This window comes from Physcomitrium patens, chromosome 11, assembly GCF_059467195.1.
Source record: "Physcomitrium patens ecotype Gransden chromosome 11, ASM5946719v1, whole genome shotgun sequence".
Classification (NCBI taxonomy): Eukaryota; Viridiplantae; Streptophyta; class Bryopsida; order Funariales; family Funariaceae; genus Physcomitrium; species Physcomitrium patens.
Window position 1 is genome coordinate 8,587,998 of NC_143420.1, and position 20,048 is coordinate 8,608,045.

At 36.3% G+C, this 20,048-nt stretch overlaps 1 protein-coding gene across 12 annotated transcripts; it reads left to right on the forward strand.

The window, feature by feature from the left end:
- Positions 1 to 255: 255 nt before the first annotated feature.
- On the forward strand, positions 256 to 8,984 carry LOC112288600 (uncharacterized). Of its 12 annotated transcripts, XM_090254243.1 has the most exons (19): positions 261 to 525; positions 718 to 1,206; positions 1,581 to 2,807; positions 3,131 to 3,216; positions 3,348 to 3,567; positions 3,655 to 3,761; positions 3,969 to 4,286; positions 4,675 to 4,775; positions 5,366 to 5,676; positions 5,871 to 6,412; positions 6,516 to 6,737; positions 6,877 to 6,930; positions 7,052 to 7,123; positions 7,433 to 7,576; positions 7,737 to 7,802; positions 7,888 to 7,947; positions 8,063 to 8,195; positions 8,286 to 8,404; positions 8,530 to 8,984. In XM_090254243.1, the coding sequence occupies exons 3-19, from the start codon at positions 1,697 to 1,699 to the stop codon at positions 8,722 to 8,724; spliced, it is 3,861 nt and encodes a 1,286-aa protein (XP_090110369.1). In that variant the 5' UTR covers positions 261 to 525; positions 718 to 1,206; positions 1,581 to 1,696; the 3' UTR covers positions 8,725 to 8,984. The 12 variants fall into 12 exon arrangements, with proteins under 12 accessions (XP_090110371.1, XP_090110369.1, XP_090110372.1 ...); XM_090254245.1 differs by having other exon boundaries at positions 256 to 443; positions 953 to 1,071; positions 1,581 to 2,938; positions 3,348 to 3,761; XM_090254246.1 differs by having other exon boundaries at positions 1,581 to 2,938; positions 3,348 to 3,761; positions 8,533 to 8,984.
- Positions 8,985 to 20,048: the final 11,064 nt, after the last annotated feature.

Genomic DNA, 20,048 nt, shown 5'->3' on the forward strand with positions numbered 1-20,048 from the left:
CCACACAGTCCTGGAATGGACTGGATAAACTTAAGACGCGTTCACACAGGCGCCCGCGAATCGCAGGGCACGGCGGTGGCGGGAAAATGGCGGGGAACATGGAGGATGAGAACTATACACGCGTCGAGTTTCGTCGACTTCACACAAAACCGGGGGCGGGCTGGCGACACGGGGGATGACATTCGTCGGATTGAGAACGAGAAAGCAACGACGGTGAGGGCACATGCATTGGGAAAGAACCCTAGGTTTCTTGCTTCCATTGAGGTTTGCCCGCCCGTGCAGCGTAGCGGTTGCGGAAACAGCAAGCTAGGGTTGATTGCAACGTGCGATCGGTGAGTTCGATCGGCCCGGGGGACGTGTAGATGCGCACGGCTGATGCTCTGCTACCGGGCCGTTCACTTCTCGTGCGACGTGGTGGGGCGGTGGATTCGGTATGATGTGAGGTGGGGAGGGTTTGTGGCAGTTTTTTTGATGTGCCAAGGATGATTGAAGATGCCGGGTGCGATTGGAGCTGGATCTGTGACGGTATTGAACCGGATGGTGTGTTTGAACGTTTCGTGCGTGTTCCTGTAATGTGTGTGAGGTTTGGGATCTGGATATTGGTGTAGTAGGGATTTTGGAAGCAGACAGGGCAGGAGAGGAGTGCAACTGCGGGGGCGTTGTTGTGCGGGAAGAGGACAGTCTATTGAGATTGTGGTCCGGGTGTATCTATTGCAGGGTCGGGAGCTTCGGTGGTGGTACTTGGGAATGCTTTCCTTGCTGTAGTTTATTTGATTGAAGAGAGTGTTATATTCTGGGGACGATGGCCGCCCTGCATTTGTATGTGCTGTGCGAGCGTGGCGTCGTTTGGAGCGTTCACTACGTTAGGGGCGTAGCATCACTCTGCCGAAAACATTACTGTAGTCTCGACAGTGATAAACTAAATCTCAAAATGGATCTTTTCTCTCGTCAGCAGGAGGCGATATCCTAAATGCGAATGTCAAATTTTGGGAGACTGTGAAGCTGGAACATACTTTACCTCTTAGGATTGAATTTGGGCAGGCAGAACAACAGGACTTTCTGAATTCCGAGGTAATTGCTATGCTGTGAAGTGGAACACTAGTAGCTGAGTATTAAGTGGCGCCACCCTGTTCGAGACCTGCATTGGTGAAGACAGGGTTGCTGGCACAGTTCATCACACTTTCTGAAATTATCGAGAATAATCAGGTTCATTTCTCCGTTCTTGTAACAAGTGCCAACATGTAGTGTACTGCTTTCTAGTGATGACTGGTATACTTCAACAGTGAGGACGAGCTCTTGCACAGCTGAGTTCCATCTCCATCTGTACCTGAATGTGGTCGAAATCCCTCAACCACAATTTACGTAGTGTCTGTCTCTGTTGAGTGTTTAGCAAGAAATCCTGGTCATGTGTGTCTGCCACTGGTCTGTGACTGTCCATTTATCTCAAGCACTGTGGTGTACTGGATTTTGTGAAAACGACGTTCTAATGCGTCATTAGCTTACCTCTCATTTTAGTTCTGTATGTTTACGCTTTTGCTGTAATTAAAATATTTCTGATATACGTGTTTATTTGTGTGTAGATTTTCAGGGTTCGTGGGACGATACTTCTGGCGGTTCTCGTGCGCGGACATTTTGTGATGACCTGGTTGAAAGTACTTAGTTCTAATTTTCTTGACTTGGGGTACTCTTCTGGAAGATGATGGGACGAGGCGCGGAAGGTGGTTCTCACAAGCTAGTTGGTAGTTCGAGTATCCGTGGCTCAAATGCAACAGTAGATATTTACAGCCAACTACTGAATGAAGTAGTAGCAGACGATGCATCTCGTGAGAACCCTGAACACCCTGGGGAGGTATCGTTCCCCGTGTCCCTTGGTTCTTACTCTGTGAAAGGTGCAGTACTTTTGGACAACAAACGAAAGAACCGAGCAAAGAAAACACAACCCAGAAGCCGCGATAGTAAACCAGTCGGTAAGCACAAGCATCATGCAGATTATCCACCATCAGCTGGCGATGCTCCTGTTGGTCTTTTCTGGACGCAGATGGATGACTACTTTCGTGACGTGACGACTTCAGATGTCCAGCTACTTTTGCCAACAACCAGTTTTCAATTCAATGAAAGTGGTAATGTGGTGGATCATTGTCTTTTGATTCCGCCTGTAGGTCGTCACTACACTGAGAAATGGGCCGAGGAGGATTTGCAACAGGCCGATTTAGTAGTAGAGCAGAGTGTTCCCCGTCCTAAGCGGAAGTTACCTTCAAGCGGTCCTACCAGCAAAAAGAACAAGAAGAGTGGAGAATTGATAACCGTCATTTCGCCACCACTTGAACATGAGGATGGGGAAGAGTTATGTCACGTTTGCAATTGTGGGGACAGTGATGAAAGTAATCATATTTTATTCTGCGACAGTTGCAACGTAGCTGTCCATCAGGACTGTTATGGTGTGCGACCAGTTCCCGAGGGCCAATGGCTGTGCTCCTGGTGTAGTTGGAAGTCATCCATGAACGTCGAAAGCTGCTCAGGCGCGGTGGTGTATGCACCTACACTAGTACCGCTAGTGTGTGTGCTTTGTCCTTCGAAGGGGGGTGCCTTGAAACCAGTGGTTGAGGTAGATAGCAAAGAGACTATAGGAAGAAGAGGCACGAAGTTTGCCCACCTCTTTTGTAGTCAATGGGTGCCGGAGACCTTCATCGGGAATATGGAGGTTATGGAGCCTATCCGTAACATAGAGGGTGTGCGTGATGAGCGTTGGCGCCTGCTGTGCAGCATTTGCAAAGAAAAGCATGGTGCTTGTATCCAGTGTAGCCATGGTACCTTGCCACTTTTTTGCTGCAATAACAAAGCAATTCAATGACTCCGTGCAATTCAACCCTTCTGTTTCTGTATGCTGGTCGTTATTCAGCTACGGATTATGCTGGTCATTTATCGAGCATATTGCCAGGTTGTGTTATCAGGAGTGTGTTTAGCATATTTTGGCTACATTCCACTAGCTTGTTTGTGCATTACTTCAAGGGTTTTGGGTATTGGAGAGGGAAGTCTTACTTGCCTGGTGGAGTGGATGTCAACACTGGAAGGCTGGTTGTGTGGTCGTCCCTAAGAACGGAGCAGGCTAACTACTGTACATGTGTTGCAGGAATGTGCGCAACTGCTTTTCATCCTCTATGTGCTAGAGAGGCGAAGTACTACATGGAGGTGTGCAGCATGGAAGATAGTGAGGATGTAAGCAGCCCTAACCAGATTGCGACTGCTATTGGTTCACTGTCTTGGTTCACTGTTTGAGAACACCGTCTGAAACAATAATGAAGATCACTTGGAACCTCTTGAACAAAGCATTGAAATGTTGTCTGCAGATTGAATATAGATCCTACTGCTCAAAGCATTCGGCTGCTCATATGGGAAAAGCTTCGGTGATACCGAATGAGGATGTTGATGCCGGTACATCTCAATTGAAGCTAACAGATGCGGCGGACAATGCCACTGATGTTGATGCTAGAACAAGCAATGAGCCCTCAGACGAGAAGTCTCACTTAACGGATATAATGAACAAGGAAAAAATATCTCCTGAATCTGGTAATAACCCCTACTTTGTGGACGATGCCCAGCATGAGATGGACTTTAGTAACCTTGATGGTAGTCAAAATAATGTCTCGAATTCAGGAAACCCGGTAGTGGAGTTCGAAAAGTTTGAAGACCATGGGAGCAAGTTCAGGGACCCAACTGAAGAACGGTTCGAACAGATGCAACCATCTGATCGTGTGCAGCAGGCAAGTTATACCATTAATACCTTTTCAGTTGTGTATGTTACACCTAGTTCGTATTGAACAAATAAGTAGCTACTTGGTTTGTGAGGGCAGGTTAAACGGAAGTATCACCTCACAGATCTTTTTCTGTTCTGCAGGTTTCATCTAGCAGTCTGCCTATCTATTTGACTGAATCATGGGCTTATGTGGTCAATGACAACTGGCAAACAGGGATTTGAACAGGATTCACATCTGGCAGCAAGCCCATCTTTCCAGTCCTGGGAGGCTTTGCAACCACTCTCTGATACTGCGGATTTGTTTAAGCAAGCAGCATCCAAGTGCAACGTGATGTCCGGTGATGAGATTGAAGAGAAGAGCAGCTTGATTAAAAGTGATCATTCTGACCTTCGCTGCAGTATTGCCTCAAAGGAAGGAATTACAGGACAAGGCGTCCTCGCGGTGGCAGAGGACCATGCATCTGGTGAAGTGGCTACTGCTTGTGATAATAAAGGGGGTGAGGAGCAGCAGCAGCGTAGTCGCAGTGTGGAAGTAAGCATCTTCCATTATCACAAAACTTTACTTTCTGACATCCTTGCTGTTCCTCCCGAGACTTTGTACTTTTCATCCTCTAACAAGTCATTGACTATTTCTCCTAACATTGTCATTTTTTCTTCATAATCGTATTTCTGGTCTTTAGCAAGATGTCAAAAGATCCTCCGTTTTTTCTGTGTTTTTTTTGCGTTCAAGTTGAGGCAACGTAAATTATCTGCTCAAACGAAGTGACTAAAATATTTATTTAAGTAGTACTATTGGCTTGGATCTTAACGGAGGTGGGTCACGGAATTGATTGTACGTGAGTGAGTTCCGTGTAGACTCTTGCGTGACATGCGAAATATTGTTGATGTTGCTGACTTTTGGTAATCGTATTTTATTCCAGCATGGAAAGGAAACTCCTAGTCCTGCAATTGGGATTGAAGGGTTGGAGGAGGATAATTCAAATCCTGAAGCCACACATTCAGACAAACAACATAAAGAAGAGTAAGTACAATGCTCCATAGGACCCGGGGTTGCCATTCCTTGTGTTGCATGTATTTATGGAAGTATTGGGTGGAGTATCAACATTTCAAATTACGTGCTGCTTGGATGAACATGTCTGTTGTTTTTTTTTATACAGTAAAGTTTTCTGGGGTTAACCTGAGTTAATTTCGGGCTGTAAATTTGTAGTTTATGCATCGTTTAACTATATTGCATTTCATTTTCTTACTTTTGGGAAACAGTTTATTGAAATAGTAGAGGCAGTTATCTTATGGTTTCTACAGTCTGAATGGGATTTTTAACTTCGTGATTTTACATATGGCAGCTAGACTTTACAAAATCAAACTTGTGAGTGACAGGGGTGGATGTTGTCCCTATCATATATATATATATTAGACTTGTTTGTTTACTCAGTCACATATCACTGAAGATTACTATAGTGAAGTGGAAGCACTATCTTGAACCTTATGTAGAGATCCTAGTTCATGTTAGTTTTCATTTGGGATAGTATCAAGCCCGGACTTACTCGCACCAAATTGTGTTTGTGTTTACAAACTTCAAACGGGACTGATATTATTGTTGTGCTCCTCTAGGCTACAAAAAGATGTTCCTCAGTCTTTTGCGCATCCTCAAATTGAGCAAAGACTGAGACATCTACTTACTAGTGAGTCGAATCGCCAGCTGTCAGACATTGATCATCCTATTGATAAGAAATCGTCCAAGGCTCCAACGAGAGCTTTTGAAGGTGGTGCCACCGACTCGTTAGAGGAGCAATGGGAACAGTTGCGAGCAGCAGATAAGGAAGGTGTGCTAAAGTTGGCACCTAGTGACGAGATCGAAGGGGAGATATTGGTTTTGCAAAACTCTCTACTCGACCATGCTGTTGAAAATCGTTTAAATTGCGGTACGTATTCTGCCTATTACTGTTTTTTAGGTGAACAGTGATAAAATGTTGGTAGATGTGATGTATCACTCTGTTTTACTCCAATATAGTATGACTGGTGTTTTTAGGTCGAAGCTGCATTGAGTCACTTTGACAAGGTGGAACTCATTTTTGAAACCTATCTCTAATTGGACTTTGGTGGTGCTGGAATTTAGAGATGTTGATCGCGAAGCTGATGCCGAAATTATCTGAAGAGCGTGCGCTATCACTCAAACGCGCAAAAGAGTTGGATTTCGTGCATCGTTACATGTCGCAGAAGCGAGAAGTAAAGAAACAAGGTCGCAAGGAGAAACGTCACAAAGAAGCGCAGGCTGTCTTGGCGGCTGCAACTGCTGCTGCCGCTGCTTCTCCTCGAGTTGGCTATATCAAACGAGATGCGTTGTCTCTATCTGACATCGACAATCAACCCTCGAGTCCATCACATGAAATTAATTTTGGCTACGGTTCTGGTGTGCTGTCAAGTTCGATTCGCCACTTCAAGCCACCTGTTCCAAGGGTTGGCCATGTCCCCAGTAGCTCGCCCCATCATCCTCTTTCGGCCCGCTCGGGCTATCAGGCTAGACTGGGCACAGAACTGGCAGTCTTAAGGACCGGCCACGGGCAGTCACATTTGGAGGGTGGCGAATCTGCTTGTGATGTGTGCAGCAGTCGAGAGTCTTCTCGAGCCAATAAGATTGTGACTTGTAACAGCTGCAAAGTGAGTAAATATTTTGCACGCTTATGATTGGTAATGTTTGCACATGCTCTTTTCTCGGAAATATATTTATTTTGTGATTAACTTTAAGGTTATTTTTGAGTAGGTGAATGTTCATCAAGAATGCTATGGAATCGGGCGTATTCCTCCGGGGGTCTGGTTTTGCCAGCCTTGTGCTGAGCTGCAACGACAGTCTCAAAGTTTGAGATCACCTGGTGTCGGTGGTCAGGCTAATATGTTGTGGGCACAGTGTGCCCTTTGCTGCCGTGGAGCAGGGGCTCTTAAGCGTTCAACCGACGGTCGATGGGTGCATGTCTTCTGTGCTCAGGTGAACTATTTACAAACGGTTTCTTTATATATTTATAAAACTTACTGAAGCAGCTTTTTCATCCTGATCGTTAAATGGTTCTAGGGCAATTTATTTATGTTATCTGTGACAATTGAACCATTGCTTGTTGGGTGTGCAGTGGATGCCTGAAACCTCGACTGGCAAGGATCAAGCGTCACTTATTCAGGGGATGGTAAGTTAAACGTGTTGTACACTTAATCTTATTACAATATTTGTTCCCAACCCCGCTTATTCTCTGTCCGAGCACCGAGGCAATCTTAATAAGATATTAACTATGCAATGCTTCTGTGCAGGAAAATGTCAACCCGGAACGTTTTGCGTTACTTTGCAGTGTTTGTCAACGTCAAGAGGGCGCATGTTTGACGGTATAGTGTTTCATACATTTTGTAGATCATTCTGATGCATAACCTCTAATAGTATAGTTTCTCGAGGTCAGTCCCTCCACAATGATGATTTTCTTATAATATCATTCGATTTTAATACGGCATGCGAGTGAATCCGAGGTCGGAATTCAAATTAAAGCAGATAATAGTCGTGATAAGTTGCTCTTTTCGCAGACCTTCTTTCAGCGTCTGATTTGGGTTGTAATAGATCCTGAATAAGTTGCAGTTATGCTATTGTTTGGTGTAAGTAATTTGTTGATTACTGAGGCTTGGTGATTCAACATTTTGCAGTGCAATTTTGGACATTGTCATGGTGCATTCCATCCACCATGTGCGCGGCTTTCGGGATTGTATATGACCGTCAGAGTCAGTGCCGGTGGGCGATTGCAATATCGGGCATACTGTGACAGGCATAGTATTGTTCAGAGAGCCAAGGTAAGAACGATAGTTCTTGTGAACTGGAGGGGCAGGAATATTCACTGGTACCACCGGTGAATGTGAGTTCTTGGCTTGGTCGAAGTCTTACTTATAAGGGAAAACGGTAACAAACATTAACTTGCTGGAGCTGTTTTGTCTGAACCAATCCTATTGGTAGGATGAACAGGTGGAACAGAGGCAGCGCAGTGAGACTGAGGAACTGCATGCTCTACGGCAGATTCGGGTAAGAAATGGTTTGGTGTTTATAATTTATGTTGCTAAAGCTCCACTGAATCCACATTTCTCATTGTGCGTTTCTGATTCTGCAGGTAGAGTTCGAGCGTGTGCGTCTCATGTGTGAGCGCATATGTCGTCGTGAACGATTGAAGGTACCGGACTGTTTGACCCTGGTTCTGTTTAAGCGTGTTTAAAGCATAGTAAGACTTGATCGAATATCCTTTTTCTGTATCTGCTGATGTGGTTCTATGAAACGTGGCTTGGCAGAGAGACATGTTGCAGACGACGAGGGACATCATTGTAGCGCAACTATTTTCTGCTGGTCACACTGGGATGATCAATTTAGAGCAGTTGGAACCAGCTGGAATGTATAGAAGTGATACTCAAACGGTTGGGGGAGGTACTATCAAATATCTTCTTGCCTTAGTTAGATTTGTGTTTTCGTAGCCCACAGTACATAAATCTGATATAATAGCCTCTTATGCTGCAGAACTGTCATTTGCATCAGTACAACAAATGCCAAATACTCACCAGCTCAATCCGATCGTCAACTCAATTCCCTCTGAAGAGCCAAAAGAGCACACTAGACGGCTTAAGAAAGTGAAGAAGGTAATAAACAGTCATTGTGTGGTTTTGTGAAAAAACTCTATGCTTCATATCTTTGAGGCACAGCTTTGAACATTTTGAAAGTACAATCACATGCCTGATCGGAAATTGTTGATCGGATATCATAGCAGCATGGACGCACGAGGCTGCACCGGGAGCAACTGATGACGCCTATGGAGGCGTCTATATTAAATATGCGGTTACCAAAAGGTTACGCATATGTCCCAGTTGATGTATATGTGAAAGGTACTATAGCTCCTACGCAGGCGGATATAGTTGAAAAGCAGCAGCAGCAGTTACCGCCTACATCACTACCTCCCTAGGTCAGCTGCGATCAGCTTCTCTGTGCAAATCCAGGTTTTAGACTTCTGTTCTTTGATCAATTAATCAGATTGGATATGGTGAGGTTTGTTGTGGTAATTCATTAGTTTCTACGTAAGGATCTTTTGTAGTCATGAAGTAAAACTATTTCAGGTCACACCATACAAGGCAAATTGCCATTGAAATCAGTATTTCAGTTTCTTAGGTCTGTAATTCACTATCAAATTTTCGAAGTGGTTGCTGAGGCAGCTTCTTGACCTTTTCCCAGTGTTCCGTCTGCTGGAATTTGCTAGTTAGTTTCATTCAGAGACCTCGTGATTGGATCTGTTCAGAGTCTGTTGAATTTGTACCGTGATTGTTACATTGTCTCAGCACTGATGGATTCTACAACCTAGCACGAAACAGTTGCATTGTTTACTGAATACATATTAATAGGAGAAATAGAAATAAAAAGGAGTTCGTGTTTTTACACTATTTGGCCCAAAAAAAGAATTTATATAAATGTTGTAGTTGAAGATTCTTTTTGATCCATTTTGAACATATAGGCCTATCTAATTCCAATTGGTGGTGGATTACAAAACTGAAAATCCAACCTGTACAAAATAATGATGTGTAGCACTTATTAATGCTACCAAACTTCACCTAATTTTGTGATATCCATGAATGTAAATATGTGGCTATGAAAATTCAATCATCTGGTTGTAACTAATCAACTATGTTTGAGTTGGATTTTTGCTCACCTCCATACAATATCTTACACATCTTCCATCTTTCAATCTCACTCCAATAAATTCTTTAAGATCTCTTTTTGCCATGGGGTTGCATAGGCTATGTTTAAGGTATTACAATAAGATGCAAATTTGTGAGGTTTGTGTTGATGGGCAATTGCTACAATTGCAGTATAGATTGTAAATAATTAATATAGTTTTGAAAACTTCCAAATAAAAAATCAAGGTTGCTTACAACCTATAATTTTGGACTTGTAATGTTTCGACATCTCTTTACACTCAATGTAAGTATGAGGGTATTGAATTGCTCTAATGGTCTCTTTGACCTTTTTGCTATCTATAGCACTTAAGACTTGACTTGTAGGATTAGGTAAGCCTAACATAGTGACTTCTTTTGTTCTTGCAAATCCTTATGTTGTGTCTCCTTTGTGGATGTCGCTAAGTACAAGGATTCTTGCTCAAGCACCTTATATGTGCATTCTTTTGTCAAAGCATTCCGCTCAAGTGCCTTGCAAGTATGCTCTTTTGCAACAACCTTTTGTCAAAGCATTCTGTTCAAGTGCCTTGCAAGTATGCTCTTTTGCAACAACCTTTTGTCAAAGCATTCTGTTCAAGTGCCTTGCAAGTATGCTCTTTTGCAACAACCTTTTGTCAAAGCATTCTGCTCAAGTGCCTTGCAAGTATGCTCTTTTGCAACAACCTTTTGTCAAAGCATTCTGTTCAAGTGCCTTGCAAGTATGCTCTTTTGCAACAACCTTTTGTCAAAGCATTCTGCTCAAGTGCCTTGCAAGTATGCTCTTTTGCAACAACCTTTTGTCAAAGCATTCTGCTCAAGTGCCTTGCAAGTATGCTCTTTTGCAACAACCTTTTGTCAAAGCATTCTGTTCAAGTGCCTTGCAAGTATGCTCTTTTGCAACAACCTTTTGCTTAATAGCCTTATAGGCCTGTTCTTCTGCTACTACAACCTAGTGAACTTCTCTTAAAATCCTCCTTTCTTCTATATCTACTAATTTGTTACGTTTTGACTCTCCATGTGCTCTTTCTTTCTTCCTTTCTTGTTGAAGATTTTAATCTTGTATTTGATGCACAATGCTCATGTATGCCTTTGAGGTTAGCATTAATGATTTAGAAAAATCCACTATAGGATCCATATTGCATTTCTTTGGGTTAGATGTATCTATGATGGTGGGCAATGCTAGGAAGTGAGTTATAGATTCTTCATTAGAACATGTGGGATCTAAACTACCAACTTCTTCTACCAATTCCAAATCTAATACATCCATATGAACAAAAACATGTATGTCTTTACTAATTGACTTCATGCTAGTGCTTTCATTCTTAGCAAAATTCTCAACTATATTATTTTTTTATCTTGTTCAACTTTTATAAATTGCAAGTATATTTTGCCATTGTCCATGTGATTGTCCATTGCCATTTTGTCAAGCAGATAGATATAAATAGAATTAAAACTTTTGGTGATATTTTTTAGTATCACAATATGTTTCAAGTTTAGAGACATTGAATACACAAGAGTTTGTTTCTATACAAGCTAGTTTAGGTTTTTGAAAATCTAATAATCTTGATATTCCTTGAAATATATCTTGAATAATCTATATATACATTTATTTAGAAACTACATGACATACAATATTTGAGATAGTAGGATTAGAATGTCTACTCCTATGTTGGATATTTGTCTCGCCACTTCAACAATAATATGGCTTGCATGTTTGTCAAGGATCAACAAATACCTATGGATTGGAGAAATGCTACTTAGTCATTCTACATTGTTGTATTTCATGAAGTTTTCTTGAAAATGCAATAAATACTTGGTTGTAGAAGGTAAAATAGAATTTGCAACAAGAAGATCCTAACAACTCTAATAAAATCCTAAAAAAATTCCATTTAAATTATAAGAATGCTAATTACTCTTTAATTAAATTCGAAAAGAAATGTCAAAGAATTTATATAAAAAAACATAAAGAAATCATAAATTAACCTTAAAAGAATATATATAATAGAAAAATCTTAAAAAAATTTCAAAAAAATACCAAAAAAATATTAAAAATAAAAACCTTAATTAATATAAGCATCTCTAAGATTTTTCTAGGATTTTATTAGGATTTAGTTAAGATATAGGATTTGATTAGAATTTGATTTAGGATTTGATTTAAGATTAAAATTTAGGATTTGATTAATATTTGATTAAGGTTTGATTTAGGATTTAGAATTGAGGACTTAAAAGTTCTACATTCTTTTTGGAGGATATCCATGCAATATATATAATTTATTTAGATTATTATAGAAACTTTACATATTTTCTTTGTATAGTGCTTTTTTCTCTAGAAGACACAAGAACTTATGCCACCTTCACCATGAGCTTTGGATGACAATTTTTAAACCACTTCAACCATCCATCACAAAGAATTTTATTTTTGAAAGCTATAGACAAGAGATCTAGGCCTTTATCACACATGACTAAAATGTACTTCACAAGCTTGCTTTCTTCTTCTATAGTTAATACCTCTTAAATTATTTTTATTTATTTATTTATTATTATTATTATTATTATTTTTTGAAAGATCACATTCCATAACACCACTCTTTGAAAGTTGTATATGAAATATCATAATTTATTCTTACTTTTTTAATTCTTCCATGCTCTTCATATTCTATTGATGCTACTTTCTTTTGCTCTTTATTCTGTAAGAATTCTTTCTTATATTAACAATGATATTCAAACATTGCTTTGATGGTAGTGGTTGCAAATTTTGGTTGTTGACATATTCTAAAGTTATTCAAATACTCATGATGTCCTCTATGTTAAGATTCTTAAAGAAAAACACTCTGCTTTATATATTCACTCTTTCCTTGTCCATAACTCCATTTGAGCTAGCTTTCTTCTTATTTCAATGGCATCTTTTCTTTCCTCCATTAATTAAATTGACTCAGCCTCTTTTGCCAACTTTGCCACCTCTTCTAATTTTGTTGGTTTATAAATATAAAATTTCAATAGCTTTATAATTGTCAACTTAAGTCTTAATAGGATCGTTTGGCTTATTAGCACAATAATATTGATTATATTTACTAATATTGGAGTTGATTTCTAATAGCTCACTTTGACTTTGCAATTCATTACTTGTTCCCTCTAAACTATTGATTTCAACTTCTACACATCGTACATTTTAAATTAGGACCATTTTAAAAAATAAAATAATTATATATTTACGAAATAAAATAATTATGCATTAATAAATAAAATAAAAATAATAATAATGTGATATTATTTATTCTAAAAATTTAGTATTAAAAATAAATATATGAATAAAAGAATAAAAAATATTTTTAATAATAATCAAATAATATTTTATTAAAATTAAAATTAAAATTAGAATTAATAATAAAATCATGAAAAAATTGAAATAATATTTTTAAAAGTATTAAAATAATTTAATATTCAAATTTAACATTAATATCAATATTAATATTATAATGAAATCTAAAATTAATAAAAAAATAAAAAATATTTTTAATAGAAACTAAAATTAATCAACATATTTATTTTGTAATAAAGATATTTTTTTTTGAAATTATAATTTTTTTAGAATATTCAAATCATAAATCCAAATTATAAAACTCTATGAAACTCTAGTATTTATTCAATTAAATTTGTTTCTATTTAAGTTTAGCGCATTTGTAATGTAGCATGGGTAATAAAAATTTGCAATAAATTCTTAATTTACAATTGATTATCTCACTCACATTATACTTTAGCACTTGTTATTACAGACATCTAATAAGAAGATTTTAAAAATATTTTTAGAATATTTTATTAAGTTTTAGAAGATTCTAAAAGATTCTTAGAATATTCTATTAAGTTTTAAAAGATTCTAAAAGATTCTTAGAATATTTTATTAAGTTTTAGAAGATTCTAAAAGATTCTTAGAATATTTTAATAGATTCTAAAAATTTCTAAGAAGATTAAAGTTCTTTGAGAAGCTTTCTAGAGTTACTTCTTCTTCAAGCAATATGAAAATTTTTTCAAAAAATTTCTTAAAGTTGCTTCAACTTCAAGCAATATGAAAATTTCTTAAGATTCTTCCTAATACCTAATATATATTAAAGTCAAAGCTAAGAAAAACTTCAATCTTATCAATACATTTCTTAGAAATTTAGCTTACATCTCTTAATATTGATCTTATATTTACCAGCTTATGTTACTTCTATTATAAGCAATCAAAGTTTGAACTTTAGAAATTGAATGTTATTATATTATGTGAAGTCTTGCTTAAAGGCACCTGGCTATCGAATATAAAATGGAAATTGCTACAACAAAATCCTAATTCTAATAGAATATTAAATAAATTCTAATTATACCTTAATAATGCTAAACAAGCTATAATCAAATTCAAAAGAAACCTTATAAATTTTTTATTGAAGAACTACGCCAATAACAAAGTCAAAACATCAATGTCAAGTGTACTTAGAAGATTAGGATCATACAATTGCAATATTAGAGCAATAATCAATGCTTCCTTCAACTCCTTGAAGGCACTTTTTTATTCCAACTTCCATTCAAATAAAGTACCCTTCTCCAATAAGCTTATTAGTGAGGCATCAATATGTGCAAATTGTAGAACAAAATAGCAATAATATCTAGCAAGGTCCAAAAATGAGCAAATTTCAGGAGCATTTCTGGAAGTTGGCCAATCCTCCATTATTCCATGCAAATACCTTCAAAGGACACTACATGCTCCAAAAAAGTTAGTTCCAACTTCTAAAGTTTATACTAAGATTCCTTGCAATAGAAGCAACTATCATATAGCTGGCGCAATACTCCTTGTAGGTGTCACTCATGCTCTTCAGAGGTTTTACTATAAATTAGAATATCATCAATAAAGACAACCACATACTTATCCAAAAGGTTCCAAAATAATTTATTCATATGACTCATAAAAGAGGCTAGAGCATTGGTGAGGCCAAAAGGTAATAGAAGCCACTTAAAATGTCTATAGTGTGTATAAAATGCCATCTTTTTTATATCCTCTTTGGCAATAGAAGTCTATCAATAACCACTTTGAAGATCCAATTTGCTAAAGATGGTTGTACCTTGAAGTTGGTTAAGAAGATTATCTACATGTAGAAGTGGATATGTATTCTTAAAAGTGTACTTATTGAGGCCCTAATAATCAATGCAAAGTTAAAGTCGACCATCTTTTTTGGGTGCAAAGAGTATAGGTGCTTTCTATAGTAACATGTTTTCCTAAATGAGGCCCTTCTCCAACAACTCATCCAATTACTTTTGCAACTCTTCAAGTTCATTTGAAGCTAATCAATAAATTGACTAACTTGTTGATTTGGCCCTAAGCACTAATTCTATTTTGAAGGAGACACCTCAATCAGGTGGCACACCATTAAATAAGTTGGTTGAAAAGACATCTCCATATTCACGTATGAATTGCTATACCTCTTTAGCTCCTTTGGCTATCTTTTCCACTATTGAGGCAAGATTTGAAACCACTACATATATTGATTGCTTATGTCATACTTTCTTCTTTATAAAAGCTATTTCTACAAATAAGTCTTTAGCTACAGATCATTTTGTTATCCTACTACATACATGGGCACAAAGAGTCACCATGCATCCTCTATCTTTGAAAGAGATTATCTTTGCTAATTAATCGACTTGTTTATTTTTCACCTCTAGTTATGGTATACTAAGTATAACAACATATTTAAGCTTTGTTATTCTAAACTTCTCTCTTAAAGCATAAGAATCACTCAACCTCAAGATTTTTTCTTCACTTATCTCACTAAATATATTTTTTCAATCATCTACTAGGTATATACTCTCTCCTTTGATCACTTTTGTTTTAATTCTAAATTGATTGATAATTGCTATTGAAATGTAATTTTTTATAGAGCTGCAATTCACAAATTCTTCACATGATTATCTTCTTAGTCGACCTATTAGATACACTAGTTGACCTTTCTAATAGTTTTTCAAGGCTATGCCATTTGTCTTTGAGAAATAACAACTATCCTTAGTACTAGTCCTTAGTGTCTTTATTATGAAGCTCCATTTTCCTGCTCTACTTCTTCATGAATGTGATGACCTTTGAGATTATAAATCCATCATGATTTTTTGGTGCTTAAAATTTAATATTTTGGATAGTCTCTGATCTGATAGCTTGGCTTCCAACAATAAAAGCACAATCCCTTCTATGCTAATATTTGTTGTTTCTATGGTGTTAGTAGTCATTTTAGGGCATCAATTTCCATTGGTATTGATTGGTATGCCATAATATTGGCTACTGGCATAAGACTTCGTACCATAGGTCATATCCTCCAATTTCTAAAATCTATAATATCGACCTTCTCTGCAATCCTAATTGCCTCCTCAAATATTTGTGGATCCCTTAATTATAACTCTAGTAGGACAATAAGTTTTGATCTTCATATAAATCAATCCATCATCTCCGCCTCTAAAATGTTACAAACTTTGGAAATATAGTGACTGGATTTGAGAAATATAAACTTCTACTGACCTAAATTGTATAAGGTTAGTCAATTGATTGCATGCTAACTTCTTTGCATTGATGGGCCAAAATTGATTCCTAAGCTTGGTTTCAAACTCCTTCCAGTTACATAATCCGCCTTGAGCTCCATAGCTTTGAGCTTGATGTTGCCACCAAATGACTATTGTACCTCTAAAATAATTGAAGTCATATATAATTTCTTTGCTAGTGTTAGTCGCAGATAATTAGAGGTACTGTCGCATGCTGAAGAAGTATTGACATATATCTTTGTACTTTGAGGTCTTTGAATATGTATCAAGCTTATTCTATTTTAGCCTAGCAAATGTCAACTTCTTTATTTTAGAAGCTTTTATTTGCCTTGGCAAAGTAGTTATCTTGCCTATGAAATGTTGTATCTAAGTTTCCATCTCGGATTGCTTCATCATATTTTCTATATTACAATCTTCTTGCTAAACTTTGCTATTATTACTCCTTCTTACTTTTTGGATGACTTCTTAAAATAGCTTATTGTAGTTCCAAAATAATACCTAATGTGATCATAATAATTGACTTCTAATTAAATAGTGGCTACCAAAGAACAAACTAACACTCGCTTTGATACCAATGAAATATGATTGGATTTTCTAAGGTCTAAAACCTTACTAACTTTATAAAAACAAAGATCTCAATACAACGTAAGATTAAACATACTAAAAAAAAATTAAAAGTAACTAAATAAAATAGAACATAAAAGTAAAAAATAAATAAAAAAAATAAAACCAAACAAAACATAATAGAATGGAATAAGAAAAAGCAACCAAAATTTACTAAAAGAAAGTGTCTAAAGCTATACTTGTAATAGGGTATATATAAGATATTTGTATTATTGACTTATAGAGATAGTTAGTTGGAATTATGTTTGAGAAGTTATAGAAGTTTTTAAAATTGGGACTAGGTTAGTAGGCTATGTAAGATCTACCATAGAACCTTTTAGAAAGAATTTAGGGCAATTATTTAAATAAGATCCATTATTTAAGAACATTCTAGAAAGTCCAAAGTAATAGAATAAAATATAAATAAGACTGGCTAGGGCTTTTTTGGGCATTTTGTCAAATATGGCTTCAAATCTTTTCTCTTAGTAAAATTTGATTTTGTATCTTTTTTATTCAGATTTGTTCTATTCTATTTTTGTTTGTTCAATTTTGTCTTTCATGTCCTATTCTATTTGATTCTGTTTAGTTTTATTTTGATTTGTTTAGTCCTATTTTGTGATGAGGCCTTATGTTGTTGTGGATTAGAAAGATCTTAGGTTTTTGAGATAGTCTAGTCTTGTTTCATTGGTATCAAAGCGAGTATTAGACTATTTATCTTTACTAGAGTATCAATAGTCATCATTTAATGCAATATTAGTTGTTGTGGTAACACCTACATTGTCGTGTTGTGGTTCAACTATGATGTGTTTTTATATTTAATACATAATATATTAGAAAATATGGCAAAAGTTATATTAGTGGATTTTTATTGGTTATAGGATATAGATAGATTACTATCCCAAAAAGAGGTTATTTAAAAGAACTACTATTAGAATTTATATAATTTTAATTTTTTTTGATAGTGACTTTTGAAGTTGATCTTATTAGTAATAAATTTTAAATATTAAGAATCATTATAATAAGGTATAGATAAAATAATTATGTAGATAATTAAAACCATGGAAGTTTCTTAAATTGGGATTAGGTTAGTGTATAAGGTAGGATCCATTATAGAACATTCTAGAAAGAATTTAGGATAGTTATTTAGGTAGGATCCACCATAAAATCTTCTAAAAAAAAATTAGGGCAGTTATTTAGGTGGAGCCTATCATAGAACCTTCTAAAAGAGGAGTTTAAGGTAGCTATTTAGATAGGATCCACTACCTAAGAACATTCTAGAAAGTCTAAGGTGATAGGACAAGGTATATATAGGACTGACTAAGGTCTTTTGCGGCAATTGGTCAAGTTTGGCTTCAGATCCTTTCTCTTAGTAAAGTTTGATTTTGCATCTTTTTATTCAGATCTATTTTGTTTTGTTTTTATTTTTGTCTTTTGTATCTTATTTTGTTAGATTGTGTTCAATTTTTTTTTGGTCTATTTTTTCCTATTTTGTGATGAGGCCTTATATTATTATAGATTGGAAGGATCTTAGATTTTTGAGATAATCTAGTCTTGTTTCATTGATATCAAAGCAAGTGTTAGACTGTTTACCTTTGATAGAGTGTCAATAGTCATCATTTAGTCTAAGGTCAATTGTTATAGTCACACCAAAAATTGTGTTGAAAGTATCATGAGCTATTCTTAAAAACTTAATTGGCACGTGAAAAGATATTATAATAGTAGAGTCCAATAGAGAAATTACTATATGGAACATATGGCACAGTAATCCTAGATGGAAGTTCAAATATAATACTTTTTAGGCTAAATAAGTACTTTGCAAAGGCAAATAGAAGCTTTGAAAATAAGAGAGTCAACATCTATTAGGTTGAAATTGAGTTAGCGTAGTACATACTTTGAAAATTCAAGATAAAAAGATGTATATCAATGGCTCTTCAATATGCAACAATATCTTTAACTATCTAGAGCAAATACTAGTGAAGGAATTGTATATGCAGCAAGCTATTTGAGGGATCCAGTAGCCATTTGGTGGTAATATCGAGTTCAAAGTTATGGAGCCCAAGGTAGATTTTGTAATTAGGAAGAATTTGAAACCGAGTTTAAGAATCAATTTCGGCCCATCAATGTGGAGAAGATAACATGCAATCATTTGGCAAATCTTACACAAGCTAGGTCAGTGCAAAATTATGTCTCTTGATTCAAGTTTTTATATCTCCAAATTGGTAATATTTTGGACGCAAAGATGATGGATCAATTCCTATAAGGTTTGATTCGTGGAGTCCAAGAAGAGGTGGAACTAAGAGATCCAGAAACATTTGAAGAAGCAATTTGGATTGTAGAGAAGGTGGATGTTATAGATTTTTGAAATTATAGAGCATGACCTATAACACAAAGTTCTATGTTGCTATCCAATATTATGGTACAATAATCAATGCCAATAGAGATTGATGCCTTACAAGAATCATTGATATCACAAAGTCGACAAATATTAGTGTAAAAAATATTGTGTTTCTATTGTCGGGAGTTAGGCCATCAGATCAGAGGTTGTCCAAAATATCAAAGAACAAGTACTAGCAAGATAAGGCGAGTTTACACTCTAGAAACTCACGAAGTCGATAATAAGTCAGAGCAAGAAAATAGGGCTCTTTAGTAAAGGTATTGGGGGTAAGTTTTGAGGGTAGCTATTGTCTCTAAGAGATAAATGGCATAGCTTTAAATAGCTATAAAAAGAATTGATTGGTTCATTTAATGGGACTACTAAGGGGACAACCATGTTGAGTGCTTATAAATTTTAGCTCTATAGAAAACTACATTTCAATTGAAATTATCGACCGACTTAGAATTAAAATTAAGGAAATCAAAGGAAGAAGTATATAACTTGTAGATGACCAAGAGAATGTATTGAATGAAACGTGTGAAGAAAAAACCTTGATATTGATGGACACCTACGTCTTAAGAGAGAAATTTAAAGTAACCAAGCTAAGATATGATGTTATCTTTGGTATGCCATAGCTAGAGATGGAAAATAAGTAAATTGATTGGGTGTCAAGGACAATCTCTTTTAAAGATGGAGGATTCAAGGTGTCTCTTTGCACCTCTACATCAAGTCAAGAAAGACAATCTGTAACCAAAGATTTATTTGTAGGGACAACCTTTATGAAGAAGCAACTACAACATGAGCAACTGATATATATGGTGGTTCCAAATCATACATTGTCGTATTACGTGTTGTTTTGCTGAGGAATGCATCGAGCACCTAGCTGTGGAAGGTGAGATTGTGTTTCACAAGTAATCAAGAAATCCTAATAGATTTTATCTATACGAGAAGAATATAATTTGAATTTTAATTCAAAAGTGCTTAAAATACTCTTCTTATTAGTCTTAACCATACATAAATCCCAATTACCTTGTTATTTTCATATTCAAGCAA

Coding starts and splice junctions, on each gene's coding strand:
- LOC112288600 (XM_024532944.3), top strand. CDS start 1,697: ATGATGGGACGAGGCGCGGAAGGTGGTTCTCACAAGCTAGTTGGTAGT. Junction 3,762..3,968: donor CATCTGATCGTGTGCAGCAG/GCAAGTTATACC, acceptor ACTGGCAAACAG/GGATTTGAACAGGATTCACA. Junction 5,677..5,870: donor TGAAAATCGTTTAAATTGCG/GTACGTATTCTG, acceptor GCTGGAATTTAG/AGATGTTGATCGCGAAGCTG.